The following is a 23627-nucleotide window of genomic DNA, read 5'->3' as shown; positions in this document are numbered from 1 at the left end:
TGAGGGAACGCCTCAGTGACTGGAAGGAGGATTAGGCTTTTATTGAAAGATTATGTCCTTTTAATCAAAAGTGGGGGTGATGTATAAAAAAAGTGTATTTGAGGATAGCAGCTGTAGGCTAACAAATCATTTGGCGTTCCTGCCAGAGGATGAGCTCTCGATAATTCAGGTATGTGGTGGCAGTGCAGGAGCCTGAGTTCCAGCCAGATGGAAGATGGTTTTCTCTTGTTTGGCAGCTGTGCAATGCTTCACAAGCAGCGAAGGGCCAGGTCTCTGCCGTGTGTTGGGATGCATCTCAGCCTGTCGTGAAGTGGGTCAGATCTGGGGAGATGTCCCTGGTTGCAAATTTTATAACAATGGGTTTATTCACTTGTACATTTGAGACTGGGAAACTGCAACACAATGCTTTTAATGATTTATTGGTTAAGTTTGTGAAAGGTTTGAAATTAGAGGTACAACATTAGGAACTGCTTCCATTAGACTGTATCATCTCACCTTGACTTTTGTTTATTCTCTTTAGATTTACCCCTGGACAAGCATGGTCATGCACTTCCATCCCTGCTTCCTATTCTACAAATGCTCTCATTCAGTTTGCTTCTGGTCTTTTTTTTTTCTTCTGGCATTAAAACTTTATTTTTAAAATGCGTAAAGCTGTAGGGTTTCTCATCAGTAGAATCAAATGGAAGATCAAAAATATAATTAAATGACTTTCATTTCTTTGCCAAAAACAAATTATTTTTTCTTGTCTATTTTGGGTGACTTTATCATGCCCACAAGGGAATAATTTTCATCATGTCTGTCAGTGTGATCCTGCCTTAGAAATGAAATGATCTTTTAAAAGTAATATGAAATTCAAATAAATATTTGAAAAGAGAAAAACATAAAATAATTATATACCATAATAGCCAGGGAATTCGGAGTAAAGACTGTTTAAAAAAAACCCCTTAAAAATATGAAAATAAAATAAAGTAGGCAACCCTAATGGTTCCCTGAGCCATATCAACATGGATGTAATCCAGTTCTTTATATCTTAGTGTCTGCTGAAGATTTCAGCTGTTTAGCAAGTGTAATATTTTTGCAATATTATAAATGTTAGGAAATGTTGTAAAGTAATACTGGAAATAAGTTGTTATAAAAGTAATATATTTTAGACCTGTAACTTACTATGTATGAGAGATTTAAAGGCGTAAGTTACCTGCGTTGCACATACTTGTAATGAATCAGTATATTTTGCCTGTGATAGACTAAGTAAGCTGTAGAATGTTCATTGATTTATTTTTTCTTATTCTCCACCCCCTCCCTCCAAATGAAGAATAACCCAAAAGCTCAGTTTAATTGGTTATTTAAGTGTTATAGATGGCAAAGTGGAATGGAGCTCTAGTTTACGATGTAAAGCTGTCTGGATGAACTCCTGCCTCTTTAGTAGTTACGGATATTATCATGCTCTCCTGGTTTCTGTTCTCCATCTCTGTGGAATTTCTTTAACTTCTGTTTTACATTTTCAAAATTATTGGCGTGACTTCATGTTTGTGCTAATCTGTTTCTATTTCCTTCACATTTGTGTTGTGTTACAGTTTTTCTGAGCTGCTGTGTCTAGAAGCTGAAAGGGTTTTACTTAAGAAGAGCAAACTTGGCATGCTATTAATTCTTTTATAGTGAGTTGCTTTTTCCAGCCTGTGATCTGGGTTTTTTGGTTTGGTTTTTTTTTTTTGCTTTTCCATCAGCAACGAAGAGTGAAAGAGAAATGTTCTCTGAAGGATATCTGCTTCGCGGGTTAGATCACTAAGCAGGAGCAACTTCTACCGTGTAGTCTGTGTCTTGATAGTTTGGAGTACGAGGCGTGCCTCATGACTGGTACTCATCTGCTTTTTTTTCTCAAACAGCAATGTGCATAGATTTCCCCTCAAAAGACTGTAGGAGTGCCATCACCTGAAAGTCAAGAACATTTACTTCATTGTCTCCTGTTTTTCACCCGAGGGCCACCACGCTTGCGTACTGCACTCATCACTGAGCACTCTCATGTTGGCTTGTTCCTCCTAATTATGAGATGGGGTGCACATGAATGTCACGGAGAAACCCTCTGCAACTGTTCCAGCCTTGTGTATTGACAAGATTGCAAATTGGCTTGACTGAATTGGAGGTCCTGTGCTAGTTGTTCACTGTATAAGAAATGAATGCTGCCATAATTCTGCTATATTGAGGGCTGGTTGTTTTTTTTGGTTTTTTTTTGTTTTGTTTTGGTTGTTTTTTTTTTTTGTTAGTGGGTGTGGGTTTTTTTTCTTTTTAAATGACTGGTTAGAGAAAGAATTGGCATAGAAAGGACGAGATTCTACAAACTGGTGTATTATGGAGCTCTTGCAAAACTTCTGCTGATGTCCATGGGATGAAGTCTGCCCAGTACCTGTGAAGTTGCCTTTGCCTTACAGGGCAGAGAGGGTTCCAGAGTTTTATGAGCATGGTGGAAATGTGTAGGATCACTTTTTTGGGGGGTTTTTTTTGATGTTAGACCTTATCTGAAGAAAGACAATCTCTGCATAGTGTTGCCATGAGGGTGGAAGTCCCAGGACTGCTTCTGTTTGAAACAGAGATCGTGTTTTTCCAACATGGGATTGTAAAGTCCAGGTCACATCCTACTGCTTGGTAGTTACGTATTAATAAAGTGTAGGTCCAAAGGGCTTGTGTTACCTTGTCTTGAAGTTCTTAATCTGGTGAGTCTTTTCTTAATTTCTGTTGCCGTTGTTCTATGTGCTGTACTACAGAAATGCTGGTCGTGTTCCTTGATGGTCAGTTTGCTTGGGTTTTTTTTCCCTTTCCGTTTTGGGAAGCCTGATGCTGTTACTGAGAACAGTGCTGGTAGGTTATTTATGTATTCTTATTCTGCCAAATCATTTCATGGCTATGTGCATTTTTCCAGCTTACAGTAAAGTGAGATGAGCTCTCTCAAACCTTGGTAAAAGGCACTGTATGTTTGTGTATTAGAATCAGCTGCTTGTTTTCACTCTGTCTCCTTATCAAGGGCTGGATCAAAGCATTCATGTTACTGTGAGTGAATCATAGGTTTGAAGTGTTTCTGCTTGTAACCTCATCCGCAGAGTAACAGCAGGTAGGGGGGCTTAACAAGTGTCTTGGTACTGAGCACAGTGAAAGATGTTTGTGGAAAAACTTAGTTTGAATTTAGCTCATCCTGAAGAATGGTATGCAACTTTTTTATAGTATGTTGTGTTTATAGCGTGGAAAGTACCCGTGCCTAAAACAGGGTTTTAAATCACACACTTTCTCTGTGCATTATTTTAGTGAGGGAACAAAAAGGCTTTTATTACAGTGTGCTTTTGTGTTGTCCTTTGTAACCACCGTAGCTCTGACAGAGAAAGCTGGACTTTTTTTCTGACTCTCTTCTTGGCCCCTTCTGACTGCAGTTGCTGGAGCCCACAGCTCCAGAGAGCAGCTGCATTCTGCTCCTTGTGCAGATCCAAGGTAGAGCTAGAGCTGTGGATTTCCGTCTGCAGTTCATGGAGCTACTTTCTACTGCTGACATGTTTCAGAAAGTTGGCTAGGAAATACAAATCTGTGCCACGTATTGCTCTACAAAGGTGAACTTTAAAGGAATCTGCTTCCACTGAAGTAGTTTGAAATCTGTCATTTGGGAAATATCGAAAACCAGGCATTTAAAGCAGTCACAGTGTTCCAGGAGAATGTGTAGTCGCTATTGTGGAAAAGTTCACATGAGGTCACCTGAACTGTTGCTAGGTTAGCAAGACTGTAGTGGGAATGTTTTCCCTTTTCCTTTCTCTGATGTCTCTGAAGGAAACAGACCTGCACTGTCCTTTCTGCACAAGAGAAAAGGGGGATTGTAGTAGCTAAAAGGCCCTGACCATGTAATGCCAAAAAGAATACACATTGTTACGTATTTTACGGAGGTAAAGTGAACATCGCTGGTCAATGTATAGCTGATGCTTTTGATGGCATGATGCCTGATTTCCTGACACACACACACACACACACACCCCCTCTGCCCCAAGCAGTGTTGTACAAGGTCGGTAACTGCAGAATTGGCTGTAAAGAGTACTTAAAAAGTGGCCAAATAAAAATCGCGCTCCCATTTCGGAGCTGTACATTGGTATTAAGGTGTCTGACCTTGTTTATCTGTTCCTTCAGAAACCAGATGCAGCTCTGTGTTATTACTAGGGAACAAACACGTATGTAGCATACTCCCAATTTACTTCCAGCTCCTTCATCACCTTCAAAACTCAGTTGTTCTTCACTTCTCCCCTGAAGTTTCAAGTCTCTTCAGTTTCAGCTGGTTTCAGTTTCATGTTTATTTTATTTTATTACCATTGCTTTATTTCCTCTGTCTCTGTTCACTGTGAGATCTGGAATTTACAAGTCCACGTAAATCATAATTAAAAAAAATTAGTTCTGCCAGGCTCAGGACACTTTGCTTCTTTTCTTCCCACCCCCTTTGGTACTTTGTATTGGAGATTGTCCCCCGCATTGTAGGACAAGCTTTAAAAACAAACCCGAAAAGCTCGTTTTAAGAAACAAGTTGACGTGAATCTCTGTAGCTGCTTATATTGATGCAGTTGATGTTATGGAGGGCAAGAATTACATCGTTTGTAAATTGATCTGCAGCCCTTAAATGTTGCACTGCATGATTGTAAAGCTACATTGGCATGATCTGGATTTATGCAAAACTCCCATGTCTCTCACCACCTGCTTACAAATAACAACTGTAGCCAAACTGAAAGGGATCTGAGCAGAAGATGAATCCCAGTTTCTTTTTTTTTTCTTCTATAGGCAAATAAATAAATTTAAGAGTTTGATTCTTGGACATATAGAAATTCAAGGTAGTTTGACAAACAATAAAGCCTTGAACTTTTTATCATCACCTCCATGGGGAGGAGTGTAGGAGCTGCAAATTAGTGACTGATGACTGCATGACTCATTGGGTGTATATAGGATAAAAAGTGAATGTTCAGGGAAAATTTCCCATGGAAGAGAATTTGCTGTATGCTAGTAAATATGGCAGGAGCTCTCCCTGCATATTTGTAGAGAATGCTATTTGTTATGCACCCAGGAAATGAAAGGAAGTATGCATCACTACTAATTTCACAGCGTCCTGCTGAGGTCTTACTGAAATGTGCATTTTCAGGGCAGTGTAGTGATTTTTTGCAAGTTGAGACATGTAATAGAAATTGTTGGTCAAATGCAAATACTGATTAAGCGTAGAGGATTTGGATTGTTTCTGAACTCTTTTTTTGGTGATGTGATGTAGCTCTTAATTTTTTCTCAGCCAGGAGCTTTCATTGGTAATCCAAACTGTATGTTTAGTCTTTGTCTCTGTGAGAATACAGATTGTCTCTAATTAAAGAAGAGTTTGGTTTGGTATTAATCCTGTTCAGTTTTTTTTTTGTTTTTTTTTTTTTTTTTAACCTGAACACAGTTTTGCCCTTGGCTGATTCAACCACTAAGCTTTGCAGGCTTGTAAGGGTTAGAGTGCTTTTTCTGTACTCTTATTTTCTGGACCTCCTTTTATGTTTTTCACAGGGTGAAAATTATGTGCAGAATCATAATCTCTTCCTGCACCCTAAAAACAGGCAGATTAAAAAATGCAGGCAGTCAGCCTGGGTAATAATTTCTCAGTAAATATTTTACTGCTTTTTCCGTGCGTTACACTAAAATCTGACTTAAACTGGGCATAAATCTAGTCAGAAGAGATCACTGGGATATTAATCATCGAAATTAATCCTCTCAGGCATGTGTTTGGTATGAGGCCAGCTATTCATAAATTGTACAGCACACATATGTTGCTTATCTGTCTGGCAGCTTGCCAATGAAGTAAACTTTGAGTTTGTGGTGGGTTTATATCTGTGTAAAGTACACTGCTTGTTTGGTGCAAGTTAATGCAGCTTTTCTGTATGTCACACGTGGCGCGGAGACTGCTACTGAAGAATGAGTTCTCTTCAGGGCGCTTTCAAAGAGCTATATAGTCTCTTAGTGTTGCATGGTAAGAAGTGGTATCATTCATGGTTGACCTTTTCATGGTGCTTCCATATGAAGTACGATGAGCCAAATTTAATACTACTTACTCAGAGCAGAGGAAGAGACAGTATTTCAAGTAGAGTAATACTGTGGAACCCAAATATAGCTGAATAAAACCTCACCCTGCCTCCACTCCTGCCATTCTGACTTGGAGGAAGCATTCGTTTACATAAATACAACTCTTTCTTGAGTCAAGTCTGGACTGGACCCAGCATTTCTGTTTCTCTCTTTGTAGGAGCATGCTTCATACTCGACAGAATAATGATTATTTCATATCCTAATTATGGAACTGATTCATCGCCTGGGGCATGGAAAGCAAACCGTAGGAGCGAGGGCATCATTAAAAAATTAGTGTACTTTTAGAGAGGAGGTAAAAATAAAATGCAACTCAGTTGAAAAGTTTCATGATTAAGAAAAATGGCTTGCATTAGAGGAACTTTTTAAAACAATCTGAGATTATGGCTGAAATAACATATTTTGTTATTGATGTGTTTGTACTTTGCTCATGAGAAATTCTGAATTTTCTTCTTGCCTTTATTTCTCAAGGAGAAAAATGAAAGCTCGTGCTCCTCCTCCACCAAATCAACCTTCTGCAGCAAGTAGAATTCACAGTGAGCAGAAGTCGCCTGCAGAGACAGCTGTAATTTCTGATCCGAACTTTGTGAGCATGAAGGAGAACATGATAAACAGATCAGTGGACTTCACAGTCATTTTACCCAGCGGGGTGGAGCAGAAGAGCACAGTGCAAGGAAGGTAAGGCTTTGATTAGCTCCCTCTTTCTGGAGCCCTCCGTGGGATACTTGCTGATATTAACATCTCCATTTCTGAGTTGGTGGGGTTTCTCTGCCATGCTCCTCGCTGCATCTTAGGCAGCTATTGTACCAGAGGGTCCTGAGAGCTGTGTATAAAGGACCTTCTCTGCTGGGGCAGGAGAGATTTAGCAGCTATTGTGTCACCGTTTTCCTCATGGATCACACTTAGCATGTGTATGGATCCATCTCTTCCATGTAGTGCTACTGGGCTAGTCTTAGGTTGTATCACATCTCATAATACAGAGGGGTTTTGGTGCAGTGGAAGAAGGCGCTGCTGGCAAACAGCAATCCTGATAGTCTGCCTGTCTGGAGTCATGCCGAGAAGCAAGCTCAGAAGATGAATGATGCATCACATTCAGAGATCCTGCCTTCACAAATACATTGTGTTTGTGTAGACAGCAAAGCATCTGCTGGTATTTAGGAAGTATTTTCTATATAAAAGTGTATTGTTTTTTTCCCCCGGGAAGAAAGAGAGGTTATCCTTGTCACTGGGTATAATCAAAGGCAAATTGTATTGGAAGGGCAGTTTTGAGATAATTTTCTTCACCATGGGAGCTCATCCTTCTCCTTGTCCTCTCTGTGAGAGGTGTTTTGAAGGAAGGAAACTTACTACTTTAAGAAAGAATTTGGAAGACTCTTAAAAATATGTTCAATACTATGGTGAAACTGTAGCAAACAATGGTGTGGTCAGCAGTGGTCAACAAACTGTGGAAAGTAATAATGCCAGATGAGGAGGATATGTAGATGCCTGTTGATAAATCAGGGCCTGTGTTTATTTTACATTTGGGTTTTGCAGTAGTTACTCTGCATTCCTGTAAAACTACTCTTCTTGGTCTGATATATTAGTCTATTTTGACTGTTTCTCCATTAGTGTATTTTGATGGCTGAGGAGGATGTGTACAGCAGCGTGTAGTGTCTGGTACTTCATTCTTCCCCCAACTTTTCTTGTAGAAATCAGTGTTTACTTAGCCACTCTCAGGAGACTAGTGCAACTTGTGTGGGTCAGCCACAAAGCAAGAGTCATGTTGAAGGTTTTAAAGGAAGGTGGTGCTTGTCTCAAATTATACATTTAGTGATTGAGTTTTTGTGGGGAGATTGGGACTTAATGAGAGAAAGAAGAGAACAGGCCTGGAAAGTAGGACAGGACATGAAACTCACTGGCTGTTAGATCCCAAAGAAAGCTGGTATTTCATTGGCAAATGCAAGCCACCTGGGAGCTAACAAGAGGCTAATCTTCACACAGCATTTTGTATAGAAAGATACATGATTGCCGTATGGTTAGAAAATATTTTCTTTTCCCTCAAAAAAAACCCCAACCCCAAAACAAACACTACAAGAGCACTACAGAGTGGTGTTTTAATGTGACCTTTTGAAGAACATGCAAGCTACAGGAGCAGAGAGCAAATGGAAAATCTCTGTACAATAAACATTGTCTCTTGCACGGGTGTTTATTATCACTACTATTGCTATCACATACACTGAAACTGAGTATTTTAATTATTAAATGTCAAAAATTAAACCTTAGAAGTTTCTGTGGGGTTATTTACATTGTCTACATTAAGCACTCTAAGCAACCAGAATGTTCTCTTTGTTGTTCTGTGAAGGTGCCTACTTCTCCCCACTGGCTGCATGACAGGTCTGGGACCCAGATTTAAGCAGCAATTAAATTCCTGCTTGTGCTAATCTGTTAAACTGAGTATCACCGGTGCCTAACTTAGGTAGTGGGTGTTCTTGCTCAGCGCTGTCTTGAGCACTTGGAGTGGAGAGTTAGTGACAAATGTGAGGCACTGATAGCCAGCCTTGGGAATTGGAAGATTATGGGAACTGAGGAGTAAAGCATCCTAACAAGTTATGAAATAAGAAAAGGATACTCTCTAATGAGCCCCGTATTACAGTGGCATCAGTCTGTGAACAGACCTTGTATGTGCTGCTGTTGTTTCTCACCACTGGAAGACGAAATTTTCTGCACATTAACACTGGTTACTTTTTTAGGGATGTGGAATGCAAAAAAAAATGTCAAGAGCATCTGAAATTTTTAGGGGACGGAGTGTTTTAAGTCCCTAGTTTTGGGTGAAAGCCCATGCTTTTTCATCTTTTTGCATTGTTTTGACATTGCGAACTGGACAGCTACAAAGTACAGTGATACTCAGAGGTAAAAATCTAATGATAAAGATACTGGGTTAAAAAAAAATGTGTTTGGTTTAGTTTGAAACAAGTATGGGAGCCAGTGCAGGTGATAAATTCTCTGTTCACTCTTTTTATCTATGGTAATATGATGGAAGGACATTTCAGACAAATTCTGCTGTTGTTTATACTGCTATAAATCTTCAGTATTTTCGTTGCCATCATTAAAACTACATTCTGCAAAATCTGCTTTTGGGTGCCCTGGGGAAATAGCTTGTCTGTTGCAGAAAAATTTGCAAAACCTTGCCCTGGGCATCAGCATAATGAAAAATGAGTCTGTGATTTCTGGAAAGCAGTTCACAGAGCAATGAAGTACACTAGAGGATGTTTGAAAATACAACTACTGTAGTTAATTAGTATCACTTAAGGTTATTATAAATGAACCAAGTTAAAAGTCAAAATTCTCTTTTTTCAATTTGTTCATGTATGTAAACAAAGCAGCATGTTGTTAATTTTACTTTGTTCTCTATATAGAAAGTTCCTATAAATATCAGCAAGAGGGCAGAAAATTCTTATTAAATTTTCTTGAAGGATAGTTCGAGAAAAAAAGACAGCATGTGCTATTTAAAGATATTTTTTTGGAATCTGGAATTTTTAAGTAGATTTATTTATAAAAGTTAATTCAAGCTGACAGTCTCTTTTTAAGAGTTTATTGCCATCTTGTACCACACAATTTATTACAAATTTTGGAAATATGTAATGCAGATTTTAGGACAAAGTTGAGTCCTTCAGGAGTGTGTGCAGCAGTAGAATAGTATTAAAAAACAGTTCTCTTTTTTGAAATAATTGATCCTTGTGAACACTGTTGTAAAACATCTAGAAGTCTTCATGAAAAACCCTTTCAGCCTTCTCCCCCCTGAAAAGGATTATAAAATATCCCCGCAACTAATCTGTATTTGTACTATTGTATGAGCACTAACTGATGGCTGAAAGGACAGGCAGAGCGTTGGCCACTTACACATTTTATGCATATAGATCTGCAGCAGATCTACACAAACTGTTAGCAGGTCTGACAGAGGCGATGGCTAGACATTTAGAAAGAAAATGAGTGGGAAAGCTCACAAGAGTTACCAGAAACTTTTTTTGTTTGTGATTCTCACAGGTAATGCTTTCAATGGGTAACCTATAAATAAAGGGATCATGCGTCTGTCTCCACTCACACTAAGTGACGCTGAGGAGGACTTCCTGATTAACACAGATGCAGACATTTAGTGTCAGCAACCTGAGAAGTCAGTAGTATTTGAAATATATTGCAGAAAAATGGGGATGTTTGAAGCTAAATGATGTTTGGTTTGGAGTTGTCAGCACATGGATGACTGATACGCAGAAGAGTAGACTGGACAGTTGTTGCTCCTGCTGTTATCTTACATGTTACACAAATTCTCTCATACATGTGATGCACAGAGAGCAGGATACGAGAACAAATAATAAACTAACTGAAGCTGTAGTCCCATTCTTCAAATACCAGAGGACAGAGCTCAGTGCAGAGTACACGTTATATGGAGCATGAAAATAATGTCATCACAGAAAGAATATTCTCATGTAATTCTCAGTGAAAGAGACTTAAGTGATACAGAACGGTGTCTCAAGAAAGACTGAAGGTATGAAATCAGCTCAGGTTGGTAAAACATGAAAGAGGTATTGTTAGATGATGATGAACAGGGCATATACAGCAAAAGGCTTAAAAATAAGCTTAACTAAATACTAAATAGGGGTCAGGTCAGAACTATATAGTAGTTCAATGTAGTAAGAATTTTTTTTTTTTAAAGCCTAGAATAATTTACAGAATAATTTATGTTGGAAGGGGCCACTGGAACTCACCTGCTCTAACTCCCTGCTCAGTGCAGGTCTCACAAGAGCAGGTTGCTCAGGGCTGTCTCCAGGCGTTTGAATACCTCCAGGGAGAAAGTTTCTGAACCTCTAATGTACCCCTGTTCCAGGGCTTGACCATCCTCGTCGTGAAAAAACGTTTCCTCGTACCTAAATGGAGTTTCCTATGGTGGCACTTGTCTCTTGCCCTCTTGCTGTTCACCACCGAGAAGAGTCTGGCTCTATAACCCTACTGGTTGGTACTTACAGATAGCAACAAGGTCTCCCTTCACCCTTCTCATCTTAAGGCTCAACAGACCCAGTCCTCTGCCTCTTCTTGTGTGTCATCTTGATGTTCCTTCTTTGGACTTGCTCAGTCATGGAAAATAAGCCAAATATACATGAGCAAAGTAAGAAAAGAAATAGAAAATATTTATGAATATGTTTGTCATGCTTCCCGTACTTATTTTGATGAGGTTTGCTGTTTAGTGTGTGCATTTCTGGTTGCGTAGGAAAACAATCTTTTCATGAGAAAATAATAATGACTAAAGCTATTTTCTGGTTTTAAATGCAGATAGTGAAAGCGTCAGAGACTTCAGATCACCCCCTCTACACTACTGTGTTCGTTTTCCAATCAATTATCACTTTAGATTCTTAACGTGTGTTTGTCATTGACCTAAAAAAAGAAGATTCTTTCCTCCAGTTTGAGATTTGTTTCTATGGGCATTTATAGCATGAAAGTAGAAGGGAATAGGAAGATCAATCTCATTTGATAGAGTACAATTTTATCCTACACATTTATTTCCTAGATGTACAAGGCTGTGTTTTGTTAACGGATTACTCTGTGTGATCCCAAGGAGATTAGGCCAAGCCACACCCAAAACAACTCAGTTATTTTCTGCCTCTTGAACTATAGGCATCTTTGCTGCATTTTACTGGTGAACAACAGGACACAAGTGATCTGACACACTCAAACTTCATCAGGACTTCAGCCTGATAAATATTGCTGACAAAATAGTTATTCTTTGCTGTCAGAATTGGTGTTAAATGTCAAACAGCTTAGTAATAGAATATCAGGACAGAGCCAAAGTACTCCCCTTTGCTAAGAATAGTTGTCTGGACCATCTTGTCTGAATCTTAAACTGGGTTCATCCTCCAGTTTTATTTCTGTGTTCTAGTATTTGCTTATCAGTCATTAGTGTTTGGTGTCTGTCACGTAGTGTTTGCTCTCTCCACCCTAACTTCAGCAACATCTTATTCAAATAAGGAAGTAATGTGTTTCTTAGCTGAGTACTTCGAAAGGCATGAGACATTTAATTTGTTCATTTCAGCTATCGATTTAGTCCTTTATGATCAGACCTGCCTGAATTTTAAAACAGAGTATGCTACCAGGTCTCAAAAGCAGCTTAAAATAAAGTGCAGATATGTCTGAAATGAAATGAAAGCAAAGGAGGGAGTAACTCTTTGCATCTTTCAAGAGCCGTATTCAGCCCAAGGTTAGAAAGAAAAGCTGGTCTAGATCAGTAGATGGCTCAGTACCATTCTCTTGCTGTGTTTAGTGGCTCTCTTCTGTGTGTGGCACATAGATGGAGTTACATTTAAAATCAGGCTGAACTGTATTATGGTTTAGAAGGAAAATTTTTCAAGTTGGTGAAATTGAAGTCTAATTTAAAACTAACTTCATTGCAAGGACTTCCCAGCTCTCTTACTTCTCTGGAAACACGTGAATTTTGAATTTTGTTTGATTTTTATTTTTTTTTTTTTTTTAATCCGTTTGAAGTTTTGTGGAAATTACTTTTGCAAATTTGCATTTTGGGAAGAGCATACTATTCACTTTGAAGTTTTTTCAAAAGCTTCAGAGATACTGCTTAATTTGTACTTCTGAGTGGTACAGATGAAGCCTGGCCATGCTTTTCGTGGAACAGTTGTGTATTCTGAGCAGCATGGCTTGGGATGGGATGTTGCAGACTTCCTTAAGTGTTATAACACCCACCTGCTCTGTAATCAACAAAAAGATGAAACCTCAAATTTGGCTGGATTTTTAAATTGTTCATTGTCTGGACAAATTTGTTCAACTTGCATGATTGTCTTAACAACGGTGTTCCTCAGGGGTCAGTACTGGGCCCGGTCCTGTTTAACTTATTCCTCAATGACCTGCATGAAGGAACAGAGTGTACCCTCAGCAAGTTCGCTGATGACACAAAACTGGGAGGAGTGGCCGACACACCAGAAGGCTGTGCTGCCATTCAGTGAGACCTGGAGAGGCTGGAGAGCTGGGCAGAGAGGAACCTAACGAAATTCAACAAAAGCAAGTGTAGAGTCCTGCACCTAGGGAGGAATAACCCCATGCACCGGTGCAGGTTGGGGGCTGATATACTGGAGAGCAACTCTGCAGAGAAGGACCTGTGTGTACTGGTGGACAACAAGTTCACCATGAGCCAGCAATGTGCGCTTGTGGCCAGGAAGGCCAATGGTATCCTGGGGTGCATTAGGAAGAGTGTGGCCAGCAGGTCAAGGGAGGTTATCCTCCCCCTCTACGCTGCCCTAGTGATGCCACACCTGGAGTACTGTGTCCAGTTCTGGGCTCCCCAGTTCAAAAAGGACAAGGAACTACTGGAGAGAGTCCAGTGGAGGGTTACAAAGATGATCAGAGGACTGGAGCATCTCTCTTATGAGGAAAGGCAGGGAGAGCTGGGTCAGTTTAGCCTGGAGAAGAGAAGACTGAGAGGGGATATTATAAATACTTACAAATACCTTAGGGGCAGGTGTCAAGTGGATGGGACCAGACTCTTCTCGGTGGTGCCCAGCAACAGGACAACGGGCAATGGGCACAAACTGAAACATGGAAAGTTCCATCTCAATATGAGGAAAAGCTTCTTTACTTTGAGGGTGACAGAGCACTGGAACAGGCTGACCAGGGAGGATGTGGAGTCTCCTTCTCTGGAGTTATTCAAAATCCACCTGGACACGACCCTGTGCAATGTGCTCTAGGAGTACCTGCTTTGGCAGGGGGTTGGACTAGATGATCTCCAGAGGTCCCTTCCAACCCCAGCCGTTCTATGATTCTGTGAACTTATTTTCTCAGATCACTGGTGTGGATTCTAATCTTCTTGCAATTGTGGTACTGTTGCTGCTGGACGTATTTCATAATTTCAGTGGAAGGTTCATGGAATCATAAACTGTTCTTTTGATGAACTATTTTTTAATCCTTTTTCAAGTGCTGTTCTTTTTTTAAAAGTGTTTTTAATGAAATGGTTTACATGAGATAAGATAACGGTCCAAATTTGAATGAATTATCACAATATTATGCACTACAGAAATATATTAGTGTTCCATTTTAAATAGAAGTATCTAGCAAGTAGAACACCATGCGGTTCTGCCAGGTTATTTGCTTTTGTCTGAAACAATAATAATAAGGCTGAGAGGGAAAAACACACATGCAAATTTCACTTTAAAAGAGGTATGTCTGTAAACAGACAAGCTGAGATCTGTATCGGACGGACACTTTTTAAAATGCTCACTACTGCACAGCATAATGAATATTCATGTAAATATCAGTGTAGGTGGTGTTCTCCTATAGTTTGGACTTAGCAGGCGTAAATGTTTCTGTTGGTTTGTGGCATGTTGCATATGAATTAAACATGGTTGTGAAATACAGACATTTGCAACTTGGGGACAGTGCCAGAATAAGTCATCATAAAATGACCTGATACAGTTTAGGTTTATATACTATTCGTTTTTATTTAGATGCTCTCTATGTTAGCAGTTACCACAGTGCTCTATTTTTCTGAAGCTTCCTATACGTATTAATGACATCTGTTGCCTTGTTTGATCTTCAGTGATCATCTTCTCACTATGTTCTCTTTTCAGTGCAATCACCTATTTCAAATTTTCCACGCTTGCCACTTTTTCAGCTCACGCCGCATAACTCAGTCAAACTTGAAATAGGTCACTGTAAAGAAGATCCTTTCTCATCTCTTGCGTGGGAAGACCTGTCACCTACATGTGTTTTAGTCTTTTGCCTCTTAATAAGGGATCATCGTCATTTTGCATTCTCGTTGGCTTTGCCATTAGCTCTCCAGGGTTCGTCACCAACTACTTGAGCAGTTGTTGGCCTACAACATATACATAGAAAGAAGATGGGCAGCCCCCCCCAGAGTAGTTTCCCAGATGCCGACAGCTTGCAACTGAAGGGCAGTTCGAGCTACAGATGTAATGGTGGTAGCTAATAACCTGTGAAGGATTTTATTTTCTTGGTATTTGCTTGCATTTTGAACCTGTATACAGTTTTTCCAGTTTACACATTAGAAGACATGCTAATTCCTTTGGCAAATACGCTGTCTATGCACTTATTTTCACTTCCACTGGAAGAAAAATATCCCATGTATGTGACAGGCTTAAGGTACAGCTGGTGATTTTTTTCAACTTCTGTTGTTGTATTGATGACAGATACTAGTTTATGAAACTAAAACTTTTCAGAAACATAACCAATTTTAATAAACCTGTTTTCTCTGATCTGGGATGGAATTTTAGGGAGGAAAGCTGAAAAAAAAGAACCGTTCAGTACCTTGGTAGAGGAGAATTTCTGTGGTGTGGATGAACATAGTTCATATCTGCTGTTTCAGGCAGTATCAAGCTCCAGTGAATGTTGAATTCTTGACACAAAAGGGGGTACCTCCATGCAGAGGCATGGTATATGAGAGGGGTAGTGACTGACTCTTATCCTAGTGATTTAAGAATCACATCTGCAAAAAGAGTTCTTGATAATGCAAATACTTGAAACCAGATGTTTTTATACTGAGTTAATATCCTCCCCAAAATAAATATGGAATGGATCTCTTGTACTTGGAAGTACTGCTGGTGTCAAGTGGATTGTGAGGAATGGGGCAAAACTCAAAAGTTGTAAGCTGGAAAAAAAAATCCCGTCTACCTTTTGTTCCAGGTTTAAATGCTCCATTTTGAGTTGCATTATGTGATTGTTCAAATGTAGGTAAAGTGTACTGTACCATGAGTGTATCATTTATTTATATCTTGTCTTCATGTTAAAGAACAGGGTTTGAATTGGAGAATTTAATGTATGGATTTAGCAGATAAGATGCACTTTGTCCACTCTTGGCTTATGTTTGTTAGTGCTATTATTGGCACTGTTGTCTGCCTCATAGTGAATAGTTAATTGCCAGCTCATATATATATATATATTCAGTGTGTATACACTGAAGTGCTCATATATTTAATTTCTAACATTTTATCTGACCTGTTTAGCATTCCAAAGCATTAGCACTGTTCCCTCCCAAAGATGGTTAACTAGTGACACATCCGCAGCTTGTATTTCTTTTCTCCCACATTAAAACAGAGGTAAATTTTTTGGCAACTGTTTTTTCTCATGCTAACGGTGAATGTCTTCTTCCCTGCAGTAAAGCTGTGATGGATCTATTGGTTGATTTATGCAGCCAGTATCGCTTAAATCCATCCCAACACAGTCTTGAATTGAAGTCTTCAGGAACTCAACAACCTCTGAGTTACAAACCAAACACTTTGATAGGAGCACTGGACGTGCAGACGGTACTTCTGAAAGAGAAGGTTCCTGAAGAGAAGACGAAACGACCTCTGCCAAGGGTCCCTGAGGTCGGTACTCTGTAGGGCTACAATCGGGCCATGAAACATCATTTCATTACTATGATTTCAAGGGGTTGTTCCAATCTTTGCATCTTCAAACCAAATGGAACAGGCTTGAAATTGACTATAACCTGCTTTACTAGCTTAACTGATTTGCATGCAGACTGACAGGTGTCAATCTGGAGTCCATCTTGTAGGCAAAATGTTGTATTGCATGTGGTTGAAGAGACGGAAATCTGTTCTTATAAAGACCCTTGATTGAAGACCGGGGTGATTGAAATTTGCAGTAGTGGCTGAAATGAGGGTTGTGGAATTGTGCGTAGGTAGGTAGGGTTTTGGTTGAATTTTGTTTGCCATCTTCATTGAAAATATGGGAGAAGACTCATGGTTAATAAATGTATTTCACAGTATTGTGAAGATTCAGAAGTAGCCATTTTCCAAATATGTTTGCTGAAATTTTTATTATTCTGGGTCGGTATAGCTAATTACACTGTCATGCCTTTCAGAGTGTTAATTGTAAACATTCACAAATTACGGCTGCCTCTGATTCCTTTTCCTTACTCGCCTGTTCTTGTGAGTGTCTCCTTAGTGACAGGGGAGTTCTAAGATTTTTTTTTTTTTTTAATAATTTTTTTTGCAACAGTATGTGTGTGGGAGTCAAGACAATATGGAAGTCCCCAACACCTTTCTCATTGTAAGAGAGCGTAGCCATCATGGAGGGAGGGCTGAGAGTTTGTGTTTGTTTCTGCAGAAATCTGTGAGGCTGGTAGTGAACTACCTGAAAACACAGAAGGCTGTGGTTCGAGTTAGTCCAGAGGTGCCTCTCCACAGCATCATCCCAGCTATTTGTGAGAAGTGTGAAGTCAGTCAAGAGCACGTTGTTCTTCTGCGAGATGGCATCACTGGGGAAGAGCTGGAGCTTACCAAGTCCTTGGAGGAGCTGGGGATAAAGGAGCTGTATGCCTGGGACAGAAAAAGAGGTGAGCTGAGACTGAAAGCAATCACTGCAGGGTTAGATGATGTGCCAACAATATTATGGGCAACTTAATAGCATTTGTGCTCTTGTTCCTTTGGGGCCTGGCTGAAACAGCAGAGTGACATCTCTAGTCCGGAGAGCAGAGGGGGTTTGTTCAGTGAGCCGTGCCCAGAGCGGCAGGCAGGACAGCAGCGTGCCCAGCTGTCCGTGGCTGATCTTGGGCCCCACACCAGGCTGGGCTGGCCCCTGGCAGGGCACAGGCTGGCCTGGGGCAGGGCAAAAGGAGGAGCTTTGCTACCTCCTGGAGCTGCTGTTGGCACAGGTGTGCATAACACCGGAGCCCCATCCAGGGAGCCTGTCACCTACCTGTGCTGTGGTTGGAGAGAAAGGAAGAAGAGACATGCTATAGTCATGGCAGCTGCGAAAGCTGAGAGGCAGAGGCAACAGCCTAGGGCTTACGAGAAACGGACTGTGGATAGGTTCAGAGATGGTTTTTCCAAAGAGCGAAGTTATTGATGGTTTAGTGAAGAGGAGCTAAGAGGTATTTGTATTTAAAATTTTGTTCTTTTGTTTATTCACCCTCACTTTCTCTACTCGTAGATGATACTGTAGCGGCAGCTTCTTGGGCTTGAGTTTTATCAGCCTGACTGTGTGTTCAACTAGTATAATTACGTGATGTGCTTTAAAATATACCTGCTTTAAAAATACGCATTGACAAGCACTACTTCCTTTGAGGTCAGAAAGTGATATTCATTAGAATTGTCTCCTGCAGTTTGTCTCAATTGGTATCACTTCCAGCACAGTAAATGTACTTATTTATTGTTTAGATAATGTCAGTCTTGCAGGTGCTGAGCAGCAGGCTTATTTTTTATTTATACACTTATTTATTTATGTTGACGTTCTGTCTCTTCTTTCAAACTCCTTCGGTAAGTGACAGTTCTGCCTCTTTGTGAGTCAAATTTCAATGAGTTTAGACTTTTTGAGTAAACTAAATGTCTCCTTTTCCTTTGAATTGTTAGGATGCTCAAAAAAGTGGCTGACAACATGTCATAGCTCAATTGCCTGTTTGTGTGGTTTTTTAAGACATGTTTACTGTAATTAAGCTAACCATTTTGGAGCAACATATTGAACGTGCAGAGTATTTAACAGGATTCATTCAGCATACTTCAGGGACAACTTACAAAGTAATTAGCCTAAGCCTGCCTTAAACTCTTTTTTCCTTTAAAATGGAAGTGATGGTGTATATATTGGTGCAGTATTGGTCCTCGAATCCAGTTGTAGCCTGTACAGTCAAAACCAAGACTTTACTTCAGGGCTGGGTTTAGAGCAGCAAATGATATAACATCTCATAGTGTGCTGCTCTCTGCATCAGATTTTTTTTTATATTTTCTTCTTTTTTAACCTTAGAGTATACCTTTCATTATGATAAAATCCCTCTGATCCTGAGTCTTTCAGCCTTTTCTACCTTCCTTTTACTCTGCACCATGGTGTCTGATGAGAAGACCAGTAAATACACATGAAATTTACAAAAGGTTTCCTTTGTTCCAGCAAGTTCCTTCCTCCCCTGTTCTCATCTGTAATCTCCAAGAGGAATAATCCCTTTGGTTTCGGTAGCAGTTGGTCTACGAATTGTGCATTGAGTAGATGTCCAGTCTGTTCAGTTGTCAGAACAGACAGATTTTTAAAACACATTCCCACTAATGAGTAAGGCATCAGAAGTGCTGAAAGCATAGGCTGCGCTTGTAAGAGCAGGTTCTAGAAAAACTTTGTGCTCGTCATTCTGTCCTTCTCTGAAACAGAAATACCAAGTGCTGAAGGATTATTAAAAGACAAGCTCTGCTGCCACCTGCTTACATAATTCGATTCAGCAGTCGAAGCAGCTTCACGAGTGAATCGGGAATTAATACAAACACAGCTACGCTGTCTGTGGTAACAGCTCTGCATGTCTGTTGTTGGTCAACATTTTTTTCTGTAATGCTTAGGAAAACAAAAGTTAGGAGTAATTAATGAATATGGTGGCTTACGAGGCAATATTAGAACTTTAATATGTCTTCTCTTGTCGTTTCATTGCCTGCCTTTTCCAGTTCCTCCATCAAAAACTCAGTCTGAACCTTCTCTGAACTATAGAGGTACTGTACAATGCTACAGAGGGAAAACGGGCTTTCCCTTCACACGGTGTAATGTGGGTTTGGTTGATTAATTTTTAAGAATGTCATGTAAAATGCTGTAGAGAAACAAGCTATTTTCGGTCTGTGTTGTCTTTTGCAAAGTGTTGCTTACATGTCTGTACATTTGGTCAGAACAAACACACTTCTGTGCATACTGCTTCTTCAGTAATTGCCATTAAAATACTAGCAATTAAGAAGTCCTGTCATTTAACTGTTCTGTGGTATGGTATGTTTCTGTACAGATTCCAAGCCTTTTCAGGTTACCTGAGGCATGACTAGTTGAATTTCAGAAATACTAACATTCCGGAGGTCTCTTGGGTTCAAAATTTATCTACTAGCAAAGATCTATGAGATCTTTCAGTAATTTCAATTTACATGCCATGAAACATTTTAATATCAAACCTATGTATACACGTTGGATAACTTGAATGGATGCTGACTTCTGAATTGCTGCGGTAGGTGGGGTTCTTGTTAAACAGAAAATGCGTGTATTTAGTACATCCTTTTTCCCCACTGAGTCTGTTATAACACATTGCTTAAATTAATTATCCTCAAGAAAGGTATGGTTGATTTCTAACTGGCTTTACTTCTTTGCATTACTAGTGAACACAACATAACTAAAATAAAACTGTGGATAACTTCTTTAAATTTTCAGGAAGGAAGGAAGTCCACCTTCAGTAGGTGACAGCCATTGAGCGAATCTTACCTTATGGCCTATTGCCTCTTGGGTTCCCTAATGCCGGTACTTTTCCCCCTAATCTTCTGTCATTACTTGCTGTGGCTTCCTCTTACACAGAGCACAATACTAGAGAGAATATCTACTGTATTTATTTAAGAAAAATTGATACAGATTTATAAAGATTCCTTGTTGGTTTGAGATGATATGCTGTGTTAAAAATCCCTATTTATTGGGATTATACAACGTTTAATGATAATGTTGATGATCAGCTGTTACTGACATAGCTTATGTTAGCCTTTCATCATTATTGTTCTTAGTTGAAGACTATGTGAGTAAGCGAATTATGATCCACATCTAGTTGCAGCCCATTCCTGAGCAGAAGAACAGCAGTTGCTGGTGAATGAGCATAGGCTGCGCTTAGTATTTGAGGAAGATATTAATTTATTACTGTATTTTTTTGCAGTGGAGTTGCAGCCTTTCTTAAGGATAGTTTCTCCCTGTTTTGCTCTGGATTCATCATCTTTACTCTTTCTGCTGTGCTTTGAGCTATTGTATGTACTTAACACCTTCTAACACCTGATGTTGTTGATACAGAAAGTGATCCATGTAATAATCATGTGCTTTGTGTGAAATGCAAATCAGTTTACAGGAGTTCTGGGATGAGGGGTTTTTTGTGACGTAAACCTTTATTTTGTGTCAACAAACAAGTCATTTTGCATTTGCTTCTTAATTGTTACTAAACAAAAAAAAAGCAAATAATGTACAGAGAAAAATTGCTTTCTGTTGTAAATGAACTTTCCGTGTGCTAGTGGGATACTCTGATGTGCCTGGAAACAGGGAGGAATCTTTATAGCATTATGCACTGTCCATTAAAAAAAGCGAGAGCTTTACAGTCTGTGTATTGAATGTCAAACCAGTGGTTGTTCTCTGTAATGCAGGACCTTATCATGTTGCTCATCCAGCTTGTCTTGTATGGGGGAAATTGAAGGGAGATTTAGGCTTTCCTTTTTTCCAAGGGAAAGGTCTCTTTCGTCATCATGGAGCTTTATCCAAGTCCACATGGAGAGTCCTTCCATTAACTTCACTGTGTTAAGTCAGGCCTGTGGATTGTTAAAGATATTCACCATCATCTTTTTGAAAAGTCTTTTTTTAGGTAATTCAGTACTCCATGAGTTTGAAGTGAGACATCTAACAAGCATTTCTGAAGACCGAGCAACTTGCTCATGTTTTGCCTTTTAATAAGGATTACTAAATTGTGATCGAAAACTTACTGAAGTTTATTAAATTATTGCATTTGCCTCCATTAGAATTTGGAATAAACTCAGAACAAGTAAAAGTTTGACGAGAAAGAAAGTGCAGGATCTGGCAGTTACTTAGATAATTCAGTTCATAATATCTCCAGCTCATAAAAATACAGCATTAATCCAGGGTGTTTTAAAATACTGATCTTTTGGGTCTTTATTTCAGAAATGTAAAAAATACTCCATTGTAATTGTTTCAGAACCAAGTCGAAAGGCTTCAATAAGCAATGATGCAATAGAAAAAGAAAAGACAAGACTTCTGGGATTGTTTAAAGCTGATAGAAGAAGCAGCAAGGTAAGTGTTCAGCAGTGCACTACCTCACTAAAGAGAATTTTCTTTGCAGATGTATTACGTCTGTGGGTTGTAGCATTTGCTTGGGTTTTTTTTGTTTCTTTCTTTCTTTTTTTTTCCTTCCAAGGAGTAGTCTGTTAGAAGATGCATAAACTGTGTTTAGTCAGTGCAGCCTGATGGAGATCTCAGCTGCTTATTGAAGGAGTCAGGCACATTGACCATTTAAATTTTCTTTTTTTTTTTTTTAATGCTGTGTGTTCGGTAGATGTTAACAGAGGGCAGTAGTTTCGAGCCACTTATGTCCACTTACTAGTAGTGCTCAGATTGCAAAATGCATTTATGAAAGAACTGACGTAATACAGAACACATTAAGATATCAAGTAGAAGTGTCTTATTAACTCTTCTGTGCATGGGTGCTAATCTGTTTTAAAGCATTTGTGTCTTTATGAAGCTCCGTGCAGTCATGCTATTGTCATCTCCAAGTCTGTAAAACCAATGAATCAGGTGTAGAAGAAATAACTTGCAGTAATAAACTAGAGGATCAGTATCTGCTGGGGGGCATGTTAAGCCCTTTTAACTTTGTTTTTAATCTTGAGTTGGAAAATTTAAAAAAGAAATTTCATATAAAGTAATTTTCTTCTCTTGATATGCTTTTATGAAAAATTTGTCATTCATCACAGAAATTAAATACAAAGAAGCTTTCTAGCTCAAGAATATATTAAAAATACTGTGTTTTAACTTAATACTTTTTGCATCCTTTGCTACAAATATCAGCGTCAACTGATTTTGATTATAAAGTATTTAATATTCCCAAGATGTCAGAGTAGAAAGGGAATTTTCTTTTGTTTATTTTAAAAAGCCCTCCAAGGCTTTTGCAGTGAAATCATAAAACATGTGTCTGATTAACTGGTACTAAGAAACATATGCTTGTTAATGGACCAGTGTTTCACTTACTCTTCCAGTCTTTGCAGTCATGTTTTTAAAATAGTGAAAGCTTTCCAAAATCTTGTAGTTCTCTGCCCTTTTGATTATGGTCAAATTTGGAGTGTTTTCGGTGGGCAATAGCTTCCTTTATGGACACTGGGAATTACTGTGTTGAAAAATCTGACCTGTCATGGATGCTGAGCTATTTTTAACGTCTTATAAAGGACACATGGAAACTGTATTTTATGCGATAGGAAGTCAGTCACTTTCAGAGTGTTTAATCCTCCGTAAGAAAATATTTTGCATTTAGAAGGGAACAAACGCATAACTGGAGCAATAATGCTGTGTCTGCCCGTAAGAATCGAGTCAGCAAGGGAGCTCAGCTTGAGCCTCTCAAGCACGCTGTGGGGCTGTAGTTCCTCTGGAAGAACCAAATATATTACAGCACACAGTTTCTGCATTATGGTTTGTCATCTGATTCCATTTTCCTGAACTTCGGTATGAAGCGTGTGCTCCTAGAGTTCTAATTGCTAAAGCAGCTCAGATTTAGCTGGTAAAATACTTACGCTTGCAACCGTAGAAAAAGTTCCTATGAAACATCCCAATTCTGTGGTTACTGCAGTGGGTTTCTCACACCTGAGTTTGGGATGAGTGTCCCAAGATTGCAAACTCCTCTTTTTTTTTTTTTTCTATTCTTTTCCTCATGCTTTTTAACCAGAGACATAGGAGGTGATACTCAGAGGGTTTTTAAAATACAAATTTTAATAATGCTAAGGACATTGAGGATCAATTAACAAGGTACAAATAGCATTTGACCTGGGAAAAAG

At 39.2% G+C, this 23627-nt stretch overlaps 1 protein-coding gene across 5 annotated transcripts in view; it reads left to right on the top strand.

Annotated features, from left to right (window-relative positions):
- COBL (cordon-bleu WH2 repeat protein) overlaps positions 1-23627 on the top strand; it is a 166593-nt gene that overhangs the window by 40352 nt on the left and 102614 nt on the right. For all 5 annotated transcript variants that reach the window (XM_068397272.1, XM_068397271.1, XM_068397274.1 and 2 more), the window contains 5 exons: positions 6586-6792; positions 16259-16469; positions 17212-17440; positions 19521-19565; positions 21785-21879. In XM_068397272.1, coding sequence (XP_068253373.1) covers positions 6586-6792; positions 16259-16469; positions 17212-17440; positions 19521-19565; positions 21785-21879 — 787 coding nt within the window. The remainder of the gene's footprint in view (positions 1-6585; positions 6793-16258; positions 16470-17211; positions 17441-19520; positions 19566-21784; positions 21880-23627) is intronic.

The sequence above is a fragment of the Nyctibius grandis genome, chromosome 3 (genome assembly GCF_013368605.1).
Source record: "Nyctibius grandis isolate bNycGra1 chromosome 3, bNycGra1.pri, whole genome shotgun sequence".
Classification (NCBI taxonomy): domain Eukaryota; kingdom Metazoa; phylum Chordata; class Aves; order Nyctibiiformes; family Nyctibiidae; genus Nyctibius; species Nyctibius grandis.
The sequence above is the reverse complement of the archived record's forward strand: the minus strand, read 5'-3'. Positions and strand labels throughout refer to the sequence as shown.